The following is a 20,018-nucleotide window of genomic DNA, read 5'->3' as shown; positions in this document are numbered from 1 at the left end:
CTAGTACTGAAACAGTATTTTGCAGCACTTTATGTTCTGTGTGGGTGCAAACTGATGAAATCTTTACTTAATATATACTAAACTGATCTTCTGTATATAAAGATAATTGAAAATGAATCTTGATGTGAATGGAATGGGAGAGGGAGCAGGAGATGGGAGGGGTGCGGGTAGGAGGGAAGTTACGGGAGAGGGAGCCATTGTAATCCATAAACTGTACTTTGGAAATTATATTTACTAAATAAAAGTTTGAAAAAAAAGAAAATAAGAAAAAAAATCACATGGTCACAATTAAAAAAAAAAAAAACAGAGAAACGGATGTGCTCAGAGATTTGAATGCCTAGTTCAGCACTGTATAAGTGACCTAAAAGTTACTATGTCTGCCCTGAAAAAATATTCTCATCACAGAGCTGAGATTGCTGAAAACTAAACTTGGAATCTTATCCTATGAGTAGATTAACTACAAAACAAATTGAATCCCCAACCTTAAAGGGAGTCTTTTTTTTTAAAGATTTATTTATTTATTTGAAAATCAGAATTACAGAGAGAACAGAGAGAGAAAGCACCCATCCACTTGTTCACTCCCCAAATGGCTGCAAAGGCCAGAGCTGGGCCTGTCTGAGGCCAGGAGCGAGGAGCTTCTCCCACGTGGTTGCAGGGGCCCAAGCACTTGGCCCATCCTCAGCTGCTTTCCTAGGTGTATCAGAGAGAGCTGGATTGAAAGTAGAGCAGCCGAGACTCAAACTAGCACGCATATGAGATGCCAGTGCTGCAGATGGAGGCTTAACGCACTGTGCCACAGTGCCGGCTTCAGGATTCTTTTAAAGTAAGAGCACTGACTGGGAAGGAGTAGAATTCTGACAATTGGAAGTGGGGGTGGGGGGCATATGGCAAAATTCTGATGAAGCAGGGGACACTGAACTCCTAAATTCTCATGAGCAGTGTCTATCAGTAGAAACAGCTACTCCAGCGCCAGTGTTGTGGCACAACAGGTTAAGCAGCCACCTGCAACACCAGCATCCCATATTGGCACTTTTTAAAGTTCAAGCTGCTCAATTTCCAATGCAAAAGACCTTCATTATTTTTCCAATTTATACAAGCAAAAATCTTGGGAATATGTATAGGAATGAATAGTAATGGTACAGGGTATACGCAGAAGGGACGTAAAGTCAGACCAGGAAGAACTTATTGATATGGGCCCATTAATCAGAGATTTTGCATCGAATATTCCAGATCAGGGAGTAAGAAAGGTATTGAAAACTTTCTTTCGTTGCCTGAAACACAGACTAAAATGTGGCCTATACTAAATGAAGTTGATATGCCAGACCTGTCTTGTATACTATAGAGGAACAAATTCAAAGGCTTAAGGAGATTGGAATGTTCAAATGGATCTGTCATTTAAGAGCTACTCATCAACGCCGGGAGGTTTCAGATGACATACCTTTCACCACGATTGTGAGAAATAAATTTATCAGGGAAGCCCCAGCTTCCTTCTCTAACTGTGCAATCACTTTTCTCTGTGGGTCTGAACTTACAGTGGGAACTGCTGCCATTCAATCGGAAAACCAAAACACAAAGAGGATCATTGGATTGTGGGATGGTAGGAGCCAAATGGAGGTAGTAGAATCACCAAAGGTAAATTGAGGTTAGTTACCTTAATAGATAGCAGAGCAAAGCAGCAATCGGAATATTCTGACTTACAGAGAACTATGGTGTTAGCTATTTGATCATGGTTTTCCTAAAAGTAAGATACATGGGAAGCCTACTAAATTCTTAATACGTATGAGACCAAGTAATCAAAAATTGAACTTCAATTCCCTCAATCAATTCTTAGACTTGCATCAGTTTACAGAGACAGAACCCCTTGAATGAAGGGTAGGCGAGGTGTACCTGAAGAAGGACTCAAAATTTAAACTGCTGATCTTCCTCCCAGCCTCCCCTAAAGAGACCCATGGCCTTTTGCTAGGGTAACTCTATGGGAGAAAAAGAAATAATCAGACCTTTGGTGACTACTAAGCACTGGCTCTGAACTAACCCTAATTCCAGGAGACCCAAAATGTTACTGTGGTATACTAGAGTACTATGGAGTTCAAGTGGTTAATGGGATTTTGGTTAATGTCTATCTCACAGTGAGCCCAGTAGGTCCACAAAACCATACCATACTTGTTATCCCAGTTCCAGAATGCACAATTTTGATGGACATATTCAGCAACCAGCAGAAACCCCACATTAATTCCCTTACTGTGAAATGAAGGTTGTTCACGGTGGGAAAAGCCAAGTGGAAGCCACTAGAACTACCTCTACCTATAAAAATGATAAATCAAAAGCAATACTGCTTTCTTGCAGTAAATGCAGAGATTAGTGCTACCTTCAAAGACTTGAGAGGTATGGGGTTGGCAGTTCCCACCACATCCCCATTTAACTTGTCCATTCATCCAGTGTGAAGTCAGAAGGCTCTTAGACAGTGGATTATCATCAGCTTAACCAGGTGGTGACTACAACTGCAGCTACTGTACCGGATGTAGTTTCATTGTTTGAGAAAATTAACACATCCCTCGGTACTTGTATGCAGCTGTTTTTCTAACAAATGCCTTTTTCTCCTTGTATTGGCCCACCAGAAGGAGACTCCTCTCCCTTGGTAAGGTCCAGCAATACACCTTCACTGTTCTACCTGAGCAGTATACCAGTTCTCCAGCCCTATGTCATAATGTAGTTCATAGAGATGTTAATTGCCTTTCCCTTTTATAAGCTATCACTCTTGTCCTTGATATTATGCCAGCTGGACCTAGTAGGCAAGAAGTAGCAACTACTCAAGACTTACTGAGATGACAATTGTATGCTGCAGGATAAGAAATAAATGTGACGGCCGGCGCCACGGCTCACTTGGTTAATCCTCCGCCTGTGGTGCTGGCACCCCGGGTTCTAGTCCAGGTTGGGGCGCCGGATTCTGTCCTGGTTGCTCCTCTTCCAGTCCAGCTCTCTGCTGTGGCACGGGAAGGCAGTGGAGGATGGCCCAAGTGCTTGGGCCCTGCACCTGCCTGGGAGACCAGGAGGAAGCACCTGGCTCCTGGCTTCGGATCGGAGCAGCGCGCCAGCCATAGCGGCCATTTAGGGGGTGAACCAACGGAAAGGAAGACCTTTCTCTCTGTCTCTCTCTCTCTCTCTCACTGTCTAACTCTACCTGTCAAAAAAAAAAGAAATAAATGTGACAAAAATTCAGGAGCCTTCTACCTCAGTGAAATTTCTAGGGGTATAGTAGAGTAGCGAGATATCCCTTCTAAAATGAAGGACAATTGTTGCAACTGCCTCTTCCTCAACTAAGAAAGAGGCACATCAAGTGGACTTCTCTGGATTTCAGAGACAATTCAATCCTCATTTGGCTGTTCCTCTGGTCCACTTACCAAGTGATGCAAAGAGTTACAAGTTTTTATTGGGCCCCAGAACTGGAGAAGTCTCCACAATGGGTCCAGGCTTCTTTGAAGGCTGTTCTGTTACTTCATCCATATGTTCTAGCAGATTCAATGGTACTTGATGTGACAGTGGCAGGTAAGAATGCTGTTTGGAGCATTTGGCAGCTCCCTATGGGTAAACTGCAGTGCATATCTTTACAACGCTGAAGCAAAGCTCTACCATCCTCCACACATAACCTTACTGTTTTTGAAAAAGGGCCTTTGGTCTATTTCTAGGCATTAGTACAGACAACACTTAATCATGGACCACCAATTCCCATGCAACCTGAGCTGCCCATCATGAATTGAGTATTATCTGACCCACCAAGCTAAAAAGTCAGCACTCCAGCACCAAAATAAAATGGTATATATGAAATTAGCTTCACACAGGCCTCAAAGGCACAAGTTAAGTTATAAGAAGACATGGTCTAAATGCCTGTGATTCTCACTCCTGCTAAATGCCTTTTCTCTCCCAGCCTGCACTTACGGTCTCATAGAAGCCAGCTGTAAACCTAGAACCTCTATATTGGACATCCCTGAAGGAAAGTGGTAAAAGAAGAATCTTTTCAATGGGCAAGATTTTAAACACCTGGTTATTCACTCCTCTTGGGAGAAATGGCCAGATTTTGTATAAATATGAACTGATTTATAGGTTATAGCTATTAGTTTGCTGAATGGAGAGGGAATAGGAAAGAACATGACTGGAGAATTGGAGAAAAGGAGACATTTCGAAGATACACACACACACACACAGATCTTTCTGAATGGGCAATAAAAGTGAAGATATTTACCTCATGTGAGCATTCACTAATGAGTGATCTTACCAGAGGAATTTTAAGAATCAAGTGTACATAATGATCCATTCAGCCTCTTTTCCCAGTCACCCCATCACCGCCCAATGACTGAGTGAATATGGTAGCAAGGATGGAGATTATTATGCATGGACTTAGCAACACAGACTTCCACTCACCAACTATGGCCACCACTGAGTGCCCAATTCACCAGCAGTGGAGACTAACACCGAGTCCCTGATAAGGTAACTCCTGGACTGATCAGCCAGCTAGTTGGTGACAGGTTGAATATCAGTATTGGCTTCTCATGGAAAGTATAGCCTTCTCTTCTTACTGGAATATGATTTGCCTTTCCTGCATGCACTGTTTCTGCCAAAACTATCGTCTGTGCACTTACAGAATGCATTTATCTATCATCACAGTTATTGTATGAAGAATTCCTTCTCAAGAATGAACTTACTTCACAGCAAATAAAGTGAGACAATGCAGTCATACTTTTGGAATTCACTAATATCAACACGTTCTCCAGCATCCTGAAACAGCTGGCTTGGCAGGACTCTGAAACAGTCTTTTGTGATCTCAATTACTGTATTGGAACAAACTTTTCTAGGAGGCAACATGTTCTCAGAATCAGCATCCAAGATATGGTGCTTTTTCTTCCATAGTTGAGGATTCATTGGTCCAGGAATCAAGGGGTGGAAATGCGAATGTTACTTACTCACTACTATCTTAGTGATCCACTATCAAAATTTCTGTTTTGTCCCATGACCTTATATCTTGTCCTCTGCTGACCTAGAGGTTTTAATTATAAAGACAAGAATGAGACATAGCAATGATTATGCTGAACTGAAGGATTGCTACCTGGCCACTTTGGGTTCCTCATGTCTTTGAATCAATTGGTAAAGAACTGAGTCAAAGGGCCGTCACTGTGGTGTAGCAGGTAAAGTCACCACCTGCAGTGCCAGCATCCCATATGGGTACAGGTTCAAGTCCTGGCTACTCCACTTCTGATCCAGCTCTCTGTTATGGCCTGGGAAAGTAGTAGAAGATGGCCCAAGTGCTTGGACCCACATAGGTGAGAGACCTGGAAAAACTACTGGCTCCTGGCTTTGGATCGGTGCAGCTCCAGCCATTGCAGCTATCTAAGGAGTGAACCAGCAGATGGAAGACCTTTCTCTCTCTCTCTCTCCCTCTCACTGTCTGTAACTCTACCTCTCAAACAAATAAATAAAATTTTAAAAAAAGATTGGCTCAAATGCTTGGGCCCCTGCACCTTGTGGGAGACCCAAAGGAAGCTCCCAGCTCCTGGCTTCAGATCGGCACAGCTCCAGCCATTGCAGCCCTCTAGTGAGTGAACCAGTGGATGGAAGACCTCTCTCTCTATATCTAATTATCTGCCTTTCAAATAAATGAATAAATCTTTAAAAAGAAAAACAGAGTTACAGGGCTGGTAAGGGTAATTTATCCTGACTACCAGAGGGAAATAGAACTGCTACTCCACAATGGAGGTAAGGAAGAGTGTTCTAGAATATGAGAGATCTCTTGATGGGGCATTCTGTTAGTAGAACTATGTCCTTTGATTATAGTCAATGAAAAACTAAGATCCCAATTTAAGCAGTTCTATTAATGATCTTTGGGTCACTCTACAACTACAACTCGGATATTACTGTAGGCAACGAGAATTCAGAACTGAAGAAAGCAGTTTAAAATATTAGCTACCACCACATGACCAGTTATACAAATGAGGACTATAATTGTCCTGAGTATTTATTTTGTTATGAATATGTGTATTCAATGTATATATGTATGTGTGTGTATACCTCTATTATCCTCTTATCAGGAATGTAAGATATAAAGACTTTATATCATAGTATTTAAGTAATATTAACCTTACATTGCAATATTTAAGTTACCAAATAGCAAGGGGAAGAATAAACACTACCCAAGGACTTAGTACTCTTCTGTGAAAATGGTTATTGAATTTTTGGTTGGATTTAAGATAGCTGCATCATAATAAGGGGAAGTATGACCTTGTTATAATCTTTACTTAGAGGTTAGGTATGACATCAGGAGTCCTATATGCATTCTAAGTTGATAAAGGTAGAATATAATGGTTATTTTTATATGTTAACTTGACTAAGCTATACTACACAGACATTTTGTCAGACAATAATCCAGATGTTGCTGTAAAGGTATTGTTCAGATGAGATTAATATTTAATTCAGTAGTCTTTGGGTAAAGCAGAGTACACTCCATAATGTGGGTGAGTCTTATCCAAACAGCTGAGGTTTTAAAAAAGGAAGAGGGGATGCTGCCCTCCAGACTACATTCTGCTCCACGTTACAACATCAACTCCAGCCTATCTTCCTGTCCTAAATATTTCAGACTTGCCAGCTTCTACAACTGGTTCAAAGAGTTTCTAAAAATAATTACCTCCTCTGTGTGTGTTTGTGTGTATGTGTGTATATGTGTGTATATGTGTTGCTCTCTCTTTCTCTACACGCACATGTGCACACACACATGTGCACACACACACACACACATACATGACTGGTTCTGTTGCTCTAGAGAAGCCTGACTAATATACACACATGGAGGAAAATATCTGTCTTGGCTTAAATTGATATTTAGGGAGGCAATTTAACCAATTTTACTTTAAAATTTCCATATCTAAATATTTAATGAAATAAAGGATATATTTGTGAAAATTAAGCTTAGAATTCTTTAAAGATATTAATGTTATCTTTGAGGACATTTATGTGGACATTTAGAAAACAATAAGGTAATCATTCATACTGAGAAAAATGTCTTTAAGTGTGGTTTTTTTTTAAGAGAAGTATAAGAACTCCATGGAATTTTTTTTTTTTTCCTGAAAAGAATGGCACAAATTTAGCTACACCTCCACATAAAAAGTTTTTAAAGCATGTCAATCATTTGACAGTGCCTTTTCTGCTTCCTACCAGGTCCCGTTGATCCTCTTGTACCAGATCCATTTTGTGTACCAAGCAAAAGATTTTGGCATCTGGAGAGTTCTGCAGAATAGCTTCCAGGCATGATTGGTAATAGTGCATGTCCTTTTCCAGTTCACGGCTCTCCACATCAAAGACATAAATCAGAACCTCCACATTTCGGAAGATGTTGTCCCTTTGGCTAGTAAAATAATTTTCCATGAAGGTGTCTTGTCTAGTAGGAAAAAAATCTTGATAGTAAGCAAGTCCTCAGTTCAATCACTTCTACTTATGATGTTTTTTTGTTGGCCTGATTAATGCAAAAGATAATCTTATGACTTCAACTTAAAGGGAAAATAATAGCAAATAGGTCTGGCCTTACCTTTCCTATTGAGGCACAAGTTGTGCTACCCTTTGCCCCTCTTCTTGTGTTCTAAATATACTGGCCTTCTCTCAGTTCTTCAAGAGTTCCATTGTTTATCCACCATGGGGCCTTTATATATTCAGTCTCTTTTGTCTCAAATGTTACCTTCTTACCTCTTCATCCAATTAAATTCTGCTTGTCTCTTCAGATTTCAGTTCAGTCTCTATTACCTCACAGAAACCACCTCTGACCTCTTTGACTTGGGCTGACCTACTCACCATAGGCTCTTATGCCAATACAGCCCTCTTATTTCCTACAACATTTACTACATTTACTACAAGTATGATACTACACTTGCCTGTGTGTTTAATTACTGACATTCACTTCCCTAGACAGCGAGTTTCATGAATTGTAGAGAACAAATCTGTTACCGTTTCCCATTGTTTTTCATCTTTTACAGAGTGTTAGGTTAGGTTAACAATCAACATTTGTTGACTACATATTCTATATGAAAATGACTCCAAGGCTAACTTCTAAGCAGAATGCTGCTCTTTGCTCCTTAGGCTATGTTTTGTTTCCCAAGTCCTCAATAACCATCTAGTTAGCAGAAAACAGTAGCATTGTAGAGTTTGGAACAATTATGAACCTACTTTTGAATTCTGTACTTCACTATTGATTAGCTGTGTGACCTTGGCAGAACAGAAATCTCCCTGGACCACAGCTGCACTGTGTATGAAAATGAAGTTGATATTTTACTGCCAAAATTCAAGATACTTAGAAGAGGCTCTTGATACAGGTTAGAGAATTGGAAGTCACGATAATGAGGAAGGATTTGCATGGAGAGCAGGTAGACTCTAGCCATTAAGTCTAGCAAGAATGGAATCATGTTAATAGACAATTTTTGGCTACTGTATTATTATTTCAGTAAATATTCATTTTGTACAAATATACATTAAGTAGTAATACCTAAATCTATCACGTACAGAGGGCATTGTGTAATGAGTTGGTACCATTACTATCCTTACTCTACATATGAAGAAACTATAGCTTGTAGAATTTAAATGATCTATCCAAGACAAGACAGCCAACACAGCTGAAATAAAAACTCCAGTCTAACTCTAGTGCCTATTTTCCTAACCACCATGCACTACATATACTCCTCCAGCACATGGTAGAGAACAACATTGGCAAATGTGGGGTCTTCAAAAAATTCCTGGAAATGTGTGTTATGGAAAAAAACTATTCATAGAGTTCAACATATTTAAACAAAGTAAATATTTTTAATTATATTTTCCACAAGTTTTTTGAAGTACCTTTGAAGTAAGCATAGTGAGTGTGCATCGCTGATGGTATTTTTGGTGAGTGCCTTGGTGATGAGAGGAGGGACTATCTCCTACTCTTTCAACAATGGATAATTCAGCAGAAAATATGTGCTTAGGATCTGCTCCACAGTGCTGAGATGACCTGGAGATAGTTATTGAAATAACTAAGAACAAAGCAGGATGGTATGAAAACCTTGGCAAAGGCTTCAGATCACGTGAGACAGAAATCCACTTATATCCCTGCAAAAGAGGGGATAATCTATCCCATACTACAGATATCTAGATTGTGCTTGTGGTAGTGCTACTTAAATCTGTCACATATAGAGGCATTTTCACTATTAAAAGTAAGAGATCTTTAACTGACAAATATTTGGTAATTTCTATCCAATGTACCTATTACAAATGACAGTTACTCTAGGTGTATACTGATTTTGCTCGATGCCATGATTAGTGCCATCAGCTTCACAAACAAGTAAGCAGACGGTACTTACCCACCACAATCCCACAGGTTCAAAACCAGGTTTCCCAGAAATCGAACATGAGAATGTTCTACATCAACTGGAAAACAAATATGACAAATCTAGTAATTGTAGCATGCAAGGTGAAATTAAAATTAAGCAAAGCACTGACCCACGGAATTTAGAAGGACCAAAGTGGAGTGAAATGCTCAAAGCTACAAGAAGTAATTTTCAGCTTGATAGTGTGGTTTAGTGGCATGGTGAGCAATTAAACTATGCTGAGCTACAGAACTAGCTCTCATGTAAGTCATTTTACTTTTTAGTAGTTTAGTACTTAAAGTAGAAACAATCTCCAATTACAATACTAATGTTAAAATTTCAACATGTAAGACAATGACATATATACTTAACAGATCTTTCCTGCCCCACCTGCTCATATCAACTTCTCACACAATAAATAAATAAATATACAAACATTAACAAAAACCAAACACAGAATGTACATAAATCATAACCAAATTCCCACTGTTGATTTCTTTTTTACTTAATGACCCTACACTTTCCCATTTATTGACTCCTCTGTCCATATGCAATTCATTGCTAGTCCTTTGTATTCTCTCTCAATTCTGTTATTTATTCTGCAACCCACTACTAACACTAAGGGAGGCCCTTATCTCATGCCTACACTATTGAAATAGCTCCCTAACTGACCTCCCACCAGAAAGCCTTATCCATTTTACTTCATCTTATAGGTTCCTGTCAGGTTCATCTTCTTAACATTACTTTGAACATGTCACTCCCCATTCAATACACTTAAAATGGCTCTTCCATGCCTTTTTGGGGGCTATTCAAGGTCCTTCACAATTTGGCTTCCAATCTAACTATATATCCCCCCAATGATTCAAATAAATAAAATCTTTCACTCCAGCCCAAGTTGGTTTATTCACAGTCCCCTCAAACCACACTACCTCTCCAACTCCCAACATACCTCACATCAGGGATCGCAAACTTGCTAAGTGAGGCCTGGTCAGTAAACTTATACACAAGCAAAGTTGGCCACATATGAAAGGTAAATAGCCACCCAATGTGACAGTGGAATGGACAGCAGCTACTCAACTTTGGCTTGTTTGCAATGAAGGAATGTGGGCTCAGAATAGCCAAATCTTTAAATTTTTTTCAGTAATAATGGGAAATTAATTTTTATAGAAACATTTACATGTTTATAATTAATGCCAATTTTTCTAAAACACTACAACAGGCCAAATTATATTTACAGGCCTTATTGACCATACATTCTGCTTGTTTGCGACCTCTGCCTTACACTACACCCCCAATCCCATCCTGTACTTGTCTATTTTGTATCTGTCTGGAAAGCCCTCCCCATCTTTCTTTCAAAGTTACATTCATGTTTTAATACCCAGCTTAAATCCCACCTCCTCTTAAAAGCCCTGCTTGGCTATGCCCACTTACCATAATTTCTCCCTCTAATCATTCAAACATTTATTAAGCATCTACTCTCTGCCAGGCACTAAAAATCCCATGGAGGAATAGTGAAAATGTTTAGCCAGAAAATTTCTCAAAGTCTACCAATTACTATCTATGTAATTTATATGATATTCAGTTACACAGTGACTTTTTTTCTATCTTAAATCTGTTGCTTAAATTGACTGCCATCTAACTTTTGTGCAATTTTAGCTTCTCATAAACTAGATCACAAGTAGCAAAGCATTATTAAAAATATACAGGCTTTAGATTCAATGAATCTGAGTTCAAATACCAGCTCTACCTCTCTGGGTAACCTTGGGCAAATCACTTGAGCTACAAGTATCAGTTTTTCTTTCTATTAAAAAAGAAAGGAGGGGCATAGTATTGACCTCACAGGATTACTGTGAGGACTCAATGAATTATCTATCATATATAAAGTGCCTGGCACGTAGTAGGTGCCCAAACTACTTCCCTTCTCCCCTTTACTTCCCCCTCCTTGGAAAAGGAATCAAATCTTACATGTCTTTGTATTTCCAACAGAGTCTACGAGAGAGTAGGTGCTCAAACTGCTATTAATTTGAAGACTATGTATACGGTCTAGTACTAAAAAAAAATGGAAAGAAGTGCTACTGAGAAAGGGAAAGACAATAACAAAAGAAGTGACAGGATTCAGTGACTGTGTAAATATGGGGCACATGGAATAGAAATCTGGTTTCTATTCCCATATCATGGAAATCTTTTTCATCAAGTGACCAATGTCCCCATTACCAAATCCAGTGAACTTTTTAGTCTTTGTCTTACTCTCTGCAGCATGACACTGTTGACTACTCTCTTCTCAAAAATTTCTCTTCTCTTGGTCTCTGATATCATATCTATGAGCTCTTAGGAAGATCCTCCCTCACAAGCTCCTATACTTCTTTCTGTCTCTTAAATGTTCTTCAAGATGCCATCCTTGGTCATCTTCTCATCTGTTTTCTGCCCCAAAGCAAGCTAATACAGTCACATTATTTTATTTACCATCTGGAGACTGATAACTCAAAAATAGGTATCTCTAGTATAAATTTCTCTCCTATCTTAACAACTCACATATTGTACATCTCCACATAATAAACAAGAGTTAAACAAAATCAAAACTCATTGTATCCAAACGTAACTCACAATCTCTTTTTTCTTTCTCTTTCAAGCTTCTCCATTTTAGTGAATTTAACCAGTTTCCTAAGCCAAAACCTGAGTTTCATCCTTCAATCCACTCCCCCCCATTTTCTAAATCTACCCATTAATTGTATTGATTCTATCTCTTAATATATCACAACTCCATTGGCTTCTCATCGTAATAGTATCACCACTGTAACCCAAATCAAGCTCCTGGCATTTTTTATCTAGTCTATTAAAATAGTATCCTGACTGATCAATCTATTTCTACACTTGTCTCCCTCCAATCTATCATCCATATTACAGATATGGTAATATTTTCAAAATGCAGGTTTTTATTTCATTCTTCTATAGAAAGGGAGAAAAAAACCCACAGCTCTCTCTATAAACATGACTATATATATATATATATATATATACACACACATATATATAGAAGAGAAAATGCCAAAAAGATAACCTCAAAACTGCTAATTGTGGCTCTCCACAAGAAGTAGGCCTGAGAATGAGAGAAGGAATAGACTGTCTAAACTTATGAAATGTTGAATTTTTCAATTACTTTTATAATTAACATTTAAAATTAAAAATAATAAAATATAAATCAGATCACATTATATTTCTGTTTAAAATTCTCTAGGGTCTGTGCTCTACCCTCACTTCAAACTACCTAACCTGACTAAGCACTTTCTGATATAACTCCCATTTCCTGCTTCCCCTGCAGTCCCTTGGTCACTATAGGGGCCTCTAGTTCTTCTGGTCTTCCTGCCCTGTAGTCACAAGGGCAACTGAAAAGAACCAAGAACAGAGCTTTAGGGAAATCACATACACTTAAGGGGCAGAAAGAAGAAAATACTGTGATGAAGATTTAAAAAAAAATGCAGGGAAGGGATGTTAAACATCAAGGAAGAAAACCAGGACAACAGAATATTAAATAAAAGCCAAGGGAACAGAGAGTTTTGAGAAGGTAGGAAGTCTTAGAGGCGTCAACAGTGTTTGCGACTAAAATACATCAGAATCACATTTTAATTGACAAATTTGCTATTCTGACACACACATTTTAACAGTCCCCTAATAAGTGAATATCACCATTCCACATTCTTACTTCAAATTTCCAAACCACAGTAGGCTCCAAGTTTAACAAAATAAAACTGGACTTTTTCAGGAACGACAAACTAGGAAAACACTAAAACATTAAAGTCAATATAATATTTTATAAGAAGTACTCTTTTACTACTTTTAAAGAAAATCAACAACTGTATAAAAAGGAAATTCAAGGAAAAAGCAATGTTTATATGGATTTTGAACTGGTCTATATAAGTTTAGCAATAGAACTCAGACCGTTTATCAGCAATGACAAATCAGCTAATGGTACACTAAAGCATTAAGGCCAACTTAAGTTTTTTAGTATACCTTTACTACCTTTAACAAGGTACAGTAATAACTAAAAAAGTATTATCAGTAAAGATACCACTTAAGATATCCTTAAGAGAAAAAGCCCTGTTCCATCGACAGAGCCTGGCATACTAGAATCTTGAAAAAAGTACTTGTTGAATAAATAGCCTGCTTTAATGTACAGTTTCATATAATTTACAACATTCAGCAAATTATTATGACACTTGATTATGTCAACACTATTTTAAGCTGTTTGAGTAGTTCTGACATTTTGGTTGCAAGACTATTTAGTCATAAAACTCAGAGAAATAAATCAACTCTGCTGATGAGCTAAAAACAGAAACCTCATTTGGACTAGAAAAAGGTGCTTCAAAAGTGTACAAAATTTAAAACACAAAACAAGACATCTGCCAGAAATTGTTAGACTAGGTAATCTACGTAGGTGTGAGCATAGACTGACACTTAAGCTCTAAAGTTTAGTAGTTGAATGAGATTAACTTCCAAGTCATACTTTCATCATCTAATAAAATTAAGTTAACATTAGGACCAAAGTAAATACAACAGCATACTTGGAAAAGAACAGTTGTTTGATAAACTTTAGCTAACTCCAATCTTCTGAAACTGTAGAGATGGTAGGCACAGATAGTTAACTTGGAAGAAGAGAGAATTTTTAAAATCTTAGCAAATCAAGATGGAGAAAAATCTGGACAGATAAACTTTCCAGAGGCTGGCGTCAAAGATATTAACTCTAGTGACACGACAAGCCATAGAATACTATGTTGACCAAAATATTTGGCCGATATCTTAGATGAAAATTAGATGACATACTTATCACAGATACTTAGCCCAGAGCTAGGAAGGATAGCTAAGACATCAGATGAAACACCAAACAGCTAAGATGAAAACAAGATTCCACCTTTTTTCAATGGATAAAGAAACTGAGGTTCAAAGATATTGTGACTTATCCTGGATTTCATAATTAACAAACACCAGGTACAGAAACAGATCATGGGCTAAAACAAAATCAAACAACTTAAGATAAATAAAAATTTATTCTTTGATTCCTGATATCAACTGCTCAAAAAGTAGATGGCTTTATAACAATATATATGGGCCGGCATCGCGGCTCACTAGGCTAATCCTCCGTCTGCAGCACTGGCACTCCAGGTTCTAGACCCGGCTGGGGCGCCGGTTCTGTCACGGTTGCTCCTCTTCCAGTCCAGCTCTCTGCTGTGGCCTGGGAAGGCAGTGGAGGATGGTCCAAGTGCTTGGGCCCTGCATCTGCATGGGAGACCAGGAGGAAGCGCCTGGCTACTGGCTTCAGATTGGCGCAGCGCGCCAGCCGTAGCGGCCATTTTGGGGGTGAACCAATGGAAGGAAGACCTTTCTCTCTGTCTCTCTCTCTCACTCTCTAACTGACTGTCAAAAAAAAATAACAATATATATGAAATGGAATTGGGTTAATTGGGTTTTTAGTATGATTCAATATAATGAAGATAACTCTAGAATAGGAGAGGGAAGGTTATGCTATGCTAACAGCAATGTAATGTCTAGAATAAGAGATGCAACAGGCCCACTCTACCCTGATGGAGACCGCATCTGCATTTAATCTCAGAACTTCAATAAAAATGTGGGCACATTTGAATAAGTTCTTAAAGATGCTTCAAAACTACATCAAATGAGGGATAAGCAGAGGAATTTGAAATGTTTAACTTAAGGAAGACAAGATTTGGGAGGCAAGAGATGGCTTGGATAAATTGAAACATTAACCATCCTCTAGTATTTTGTAGAGATTTCAGAGGACAAAAACAAAACTAGCTAACAAAAAATAAAGAGAAATGAATTCAGAGCTCTACCTAAGAAATGGCTTTCTAATTATCAAAACTGCCTAAATTATGAGAGTCCATACCACACTCCAAGCACCATGAGAACAAAAATGATGTTTCCCTCTCTTCTGTATCCTAGGGTCTGGAACCCAATGCATTGTTAAAAAAACTTTTTTGTCCTCACAAGAGTGAGACATCTTATAAAGTATTGGGTGATTTGTTCTTAAAAGTGTACAAAATAAAAGAAAACCAGATTAGGAATATTTGAAGACCAGATAGGGTAATACCTTCTCACCCAGAAACCAAAGACCAACACAGAATCTAGAAATGTTTGGATGCTGTACAGTGCAATGGCATTGCAGCGCAGAAATGGAAGGGTCTACCAGGACCCTAGTTTCATGGTCTTGGAAGCCATGGCAGCCTAGTGAATCAGCTAATATTCAAACACTAAAGGATAACAACATATTTCCCAGCTTAGAGCTGAAGCTCCAATGAAAACATCTATGAAGACCCAGTAAGAGAAGTCACAAAATGATCACCCTCCTCATGTCCACACCCATAGTCAGTCTACCTTTACTAAGGACAAGGACTAACTACTGCAGCCTGCGCTGCAGCTCAATAGGCTAATCCTCCGCCTGTGGCGCCGGCACACCGGGTTCTAGTCCCGGTTGCAACTCTTCCAGGCCAGCTCTCTGCTATGGCCTGGGAGTGCAGTGGAGGATGGCCCAAGTCCTTGGGCCCTGCACCCCATGGGAGACCAGGAGAAGCACCTGGCTCCTGCCTTCGGATCAGCGCAATGCGCCGGCCACAGCGCACCGGCCGCGGTGCCCATTGGAGTGTGAACCAATGGCAAAAGGAAGACCTTTCTCTCTGTCTCTCTCTCTCTCTCACTGTCCACTCTGCCTGTCAAAAAAAATAAAAAAAAAATGAGAAAAAAAATTTAGGAGATTTTATTGTTATGCTTGTTAATAGCTATGAATTTTCCTTTGAATAATAATAGTATAAAACACTCTCCCCCTACCAAAACAAAGGGTCTTTATCTTTATGCAAGAAATATTGAGATAAACAATTAGTTGGAAAAAGGCTTTTACTTTGTAAGCAACTTAGAAAGAATCTTCCCAAGAGAACGAGCAATAGTAACCAGAATTAGGTGACAACTCTCTGAAGAGGAATACAAAAAGGGAAACATGCTCCAAAACAAATCCCTCAACTTCCGCATCCCCAAGCAACTAGCAACCAAGCAACCAAGTGTGTTATGCAGATTATTAATAGTTAAGATCACCTGGCTTTAAAAAAAGCTTAAACATCTTACTTGTTGCACCAAGGCGACGTGTGTCTCTGGCAATATAATTTGCAAAGATAATAGACCTCATGCTGGTCTTACCAGACCCACTTTTACCCATCAACAGCACCTAAGGACAAAAAGGTAAAACAGAAGGAAAAATGTTAGCCATCAAGGGCAAATAAAGTCCAAAGGGAACTAATTTTCTCCTGTATTTGATATTACACTGAAATGACAGTACCAACAACCTGGTGCAAATACTTGTAATTAACTAAACTGTTGAACACACAAAATTTCCAGGGGCCAGGCACTTGATTATGAAAGACCACACATACTCTGGGCAACACAACTGCAGTGAATTCGTTTTATTACTAATTCATTGTATTACTAATATGCACTATTAATATATTTAGAACTAAGAAAAATGCCATTCTGAGGAGGAAACTAAACCCTGTGTTCTCATAACCTAACATTTGATGCCATGACCTACCTAGCAGAGGATTTCAGTTGATTTTCAGTTGAAAGCTCTTTCCTGCTCAAGGTCAGCCTTCCACCTGTGCCCTTCATCTTATCCTTTCCACTTACCTCCATAGTCTTGTTCCATTAACTAGTCTGTCTCTCCTTGTCCTTTTTCAAAGCTTCCCATGGCCTACAGAATCAAGTCCCTAAACTATATAGTAGGCCCTCTTTGATCTAGCCTTTCTATTTCTTAGTCCTGATCTCCTGTCCCTCTAGGCCTGAAACATTCAATATCAAGCCACACTAAACTGCTTGTAGTCCCTTTGATTACTCTCAGTCCTCCAGGGAGTCCTGACTCTATGACTCTTTTAATGCTGTATTCTTTTCAGCTTCTTTCTACTTATCTTTCAAGACTTGGTTCAGAAATCATCACTTCAAGAAGCTTCTCTGGGGTAGGCATTTGACCTAGTCCACATTCCATATCAGAGTGCCTGGGCTCAAGTTTTGACTCTGCTCTCCATTTGAGTTTCCTGGTAAGGTGCATTCCTGGGAATCAGGCAGTTGAATCTCTACCACCCAAGTGGGTGACTCAGACTGAGTTTCCAGTTCCTGGCTTTAATATCACCTGGCCTTGGCAGGTGAGGCATTTCAGTAGTGAAGCAATGGATTGAAGATCTCTCTCTCTCTCTCTCTCTCTCTCTCTCTCTCCCCTTTGCTATCGCTGCCTCCATGCCCTTCAATTCAAAAAAAAAATAATTTTTAAACGTAAGCTTCTCTCACCCCAATGCCCTAGGGGGACTTAGGTGCTTTTTTGTTTGTACCCCCACACTACTTCACACCACTGCAGATCATAATACATTGCAGATAACTCATTTTGGTGGATCTGTTTCTCATAAGACCCTGAACTACTTGAAAATCAGAGAGTCCTCTATGTGTCTAACATAAAACAATCAAAATATATTCATCAAAAGAATGAGCAAGCTAGCAAAACAAAAGCAAGAGCTTTTTATTTTATTTTTTTTTTACAGGTAGAGTTAGGGAGAGAGAGAGAGAGAAAGGTCTTCCTTCCGTTGGTTCTCCCCCAAAATGGCCGCTACGGCCAGCACGCTGCGCCAATCTGAAGCCAGGAGCCAGGCGCTTCCTCCTGGTCTCCCATGCAGATGCAGGGCCCAAGCACTTGGGCTATCCTCCACTGCACTCCCGGGCCACAGCAGAGAGCTGGACTGGAAGAGGAGCAACCGGGACAGAACCAGTGCCCCAGCCGGGTCTAGAACCTGGAGTGCCAGTGCCGCAGATGGAGGATTAGCCTAGTGAGCCACAGCGCCGGCCAAAGCAAGAGTTTTTAACAATGAGAATTGTTCAGTGGAAAGGGTGGCCTTAAGTTAGTAAAGTCTTCTTGTCAATATCAGCATTTAACATAGAAAAATACATGTGAACCATGCTGCATATTGTTGCACTAGAAGTGAACTAAGAAAAGTGGCCTTTAAAAATATTTATTTATTTATTTGTTTATTTGATAGGCAAACTGAGACAGAGAGTGATCTTTCATTTGTTGGTCCACACCCAAATGCCCACAACAGCCAGGTTTCGTTCAGGCCAATGCCAGGAGCCAGAAATTCCATCATGATCTCCCACATCGATTGCAGGGGTCCAAAAACTGCTTCCCAGACACATTATAGGAAGCTTGATTGGAAGCAGAGGAGCAGAAACTGGAACCAGCACTCAGATATGGGATGCCAGCATCATAGGCAGTGGCTTAAACCACTGCACTACAAAGATGGCCTTTTAAATGACTTTTAAAAGTCCTTTCAAATCTAAAAATTATGAACTATAGTTCCAATTGCTTTATTTCTCAAACAATTAGGATATATATTTTATATTTATCTCTGGGATATTTTATAAAAATTTCTGATTCTAACTATAAGAAATACTCATGAAAATTACTGCACTCAGGCTTGATGTAATCTAGTAACTCAACAACATAACTTTATCTCACTAAGGAAATGTTACTGATAAGCCAATCTAAAGTTGTTTCAATTGTTTTTGTCCCTTAAGTTTTTAACTGAAAAATAGTAATTGTCCACTATGTGATGTTTTGATACATGATTACACTGGAGAATGATTTAATTAATCGGATTTTTCTTCTTATTCATGTAGAAATTTCTGGGTGGGTATTTTTAGGCATTCATGTTCATATAAACTTTAGATGGACTCATCAAGAACATTCCATTAGCAAACTGGAATCACAGAACTTAGCTATTAGATGAAATTATGGCTAATAGCACATTTTTATAAAAAAATAAAGATCTTATCTCAATTGCTTAATGGAAGACTTACCCATACTAACCATGTCAGTTACTGATCTAAGAGCTCTGCAGATATTTACTCATTTAAACTTCAGAATAACTCCTTGAGATAGGTAATATTATCATCATTCTACAAATAAGGAAACTGAAGCTTCAAAAGGGTTAAGAAATTTGCTGCAGATCTGTTCTCTTGGTGATTCTGCCTCAACGCCAAGATGGGGCATACTACTATAAGAGCACAAAAAAAAGGGAATTTTATAGGAAGACAAATACCTTGTGTTTTCCCACATATAGTAAGAACTAAAATTTAAAAAAAAAAAAAAACAAAAAAGAAGTGCCTGTTACAATACTGCTTCAAATATATTTTTGTCAAACTATGTTTTATATCTCTGTCAAACCAATGTTCAAGAATGATTTACTGCCGGCGCCGCGGCTCACTAGGCTAATCCTCCGCCTTGCGGCGCCGGCACACCGGGTTCTAGTCCTGGTCAGGGCGCCAGATTCTGTCCCGGTTGCCCCTCTTCCAGGCCAGCTCTCTGCTGTGGCCAGGGAGCGCAGTGGAGGATGGCCCAAGTCCTTGGGCCCTGCACCCCATGGGAGGCCAGGATAAGCACCTGGCTCCTGGCTTCGGATCAGTGCGGTGCGCCGGCCGCAGCGGCCATTGGAGGGTGAACCAACAGCAAAGGAAGACCTTTCTCTGTCTCTCTCTCTCACTGTCCACTCTGCCTGTCAAAATAAATTAAAAAAAAGAATGATTTACTACTATACTTTTAATGACTTGTGATTT

General features: G+C 39.2%; 1 protein-coding gene across 6 annotated transcripts in view; it reads right to left on the bottom strand.

Moving 5' to 3' along the window:
- Window positions 1–20,018, bottom strand: part of RRAGB (Ras related GTP binding B) — an 87,093-nt gene that overhangs the window by 62,977 nt on the left and 4,098 nt on the right. For 3 of the 6 annotated variants that reach the window (XM_002720033.5, XM_051827721.2, XM_051827723.2), the window contains exons 3-6: window positions 16,497–16,596; window positions 11,334–11,417; window positions 9,363–9,429; window positions 7,198–7,420 (exon numbers count right to left, since the gene is read on the bottom strand). In XM_002720033.5, coding sequence (XP_002720079.1) covers window positions 7,198–7,420; window positions 9,363–9,429; window positions 11,334–11,417; window positions 16,497–16,596 — 474 coding nt within the window. The remainder of the gene's footprint in view (window positions 1–7,197; window positions 7,421–9,362; window positions 9,430–11,333; window positions 11,418–16,496; window positions 16,597–20,018) is intronic. The other 3 variants (XM_070067360.1, XM_070067359.1, XM_002720034.5) reach the window with 1 other exon arrangement.

Source organism: Oryctolagus cuniculus, chromosome X, assembly GCF_964237555.1.
Source record: "Oryctolagus cuniculus chromosome X, mOryCun1.1, whole genome shotgun sequence".
In the NCBI taxonomy this organism is placed as follows: Eukaryota; Metazoa; Chordata; class Mammalia; order Lagomorpha; family Leporidae; genus Oryctolagus; species Oryctolagus cuniculus.
This window is presented reverse-complemented; position numbering and strand designations above follow the sequence as displayed.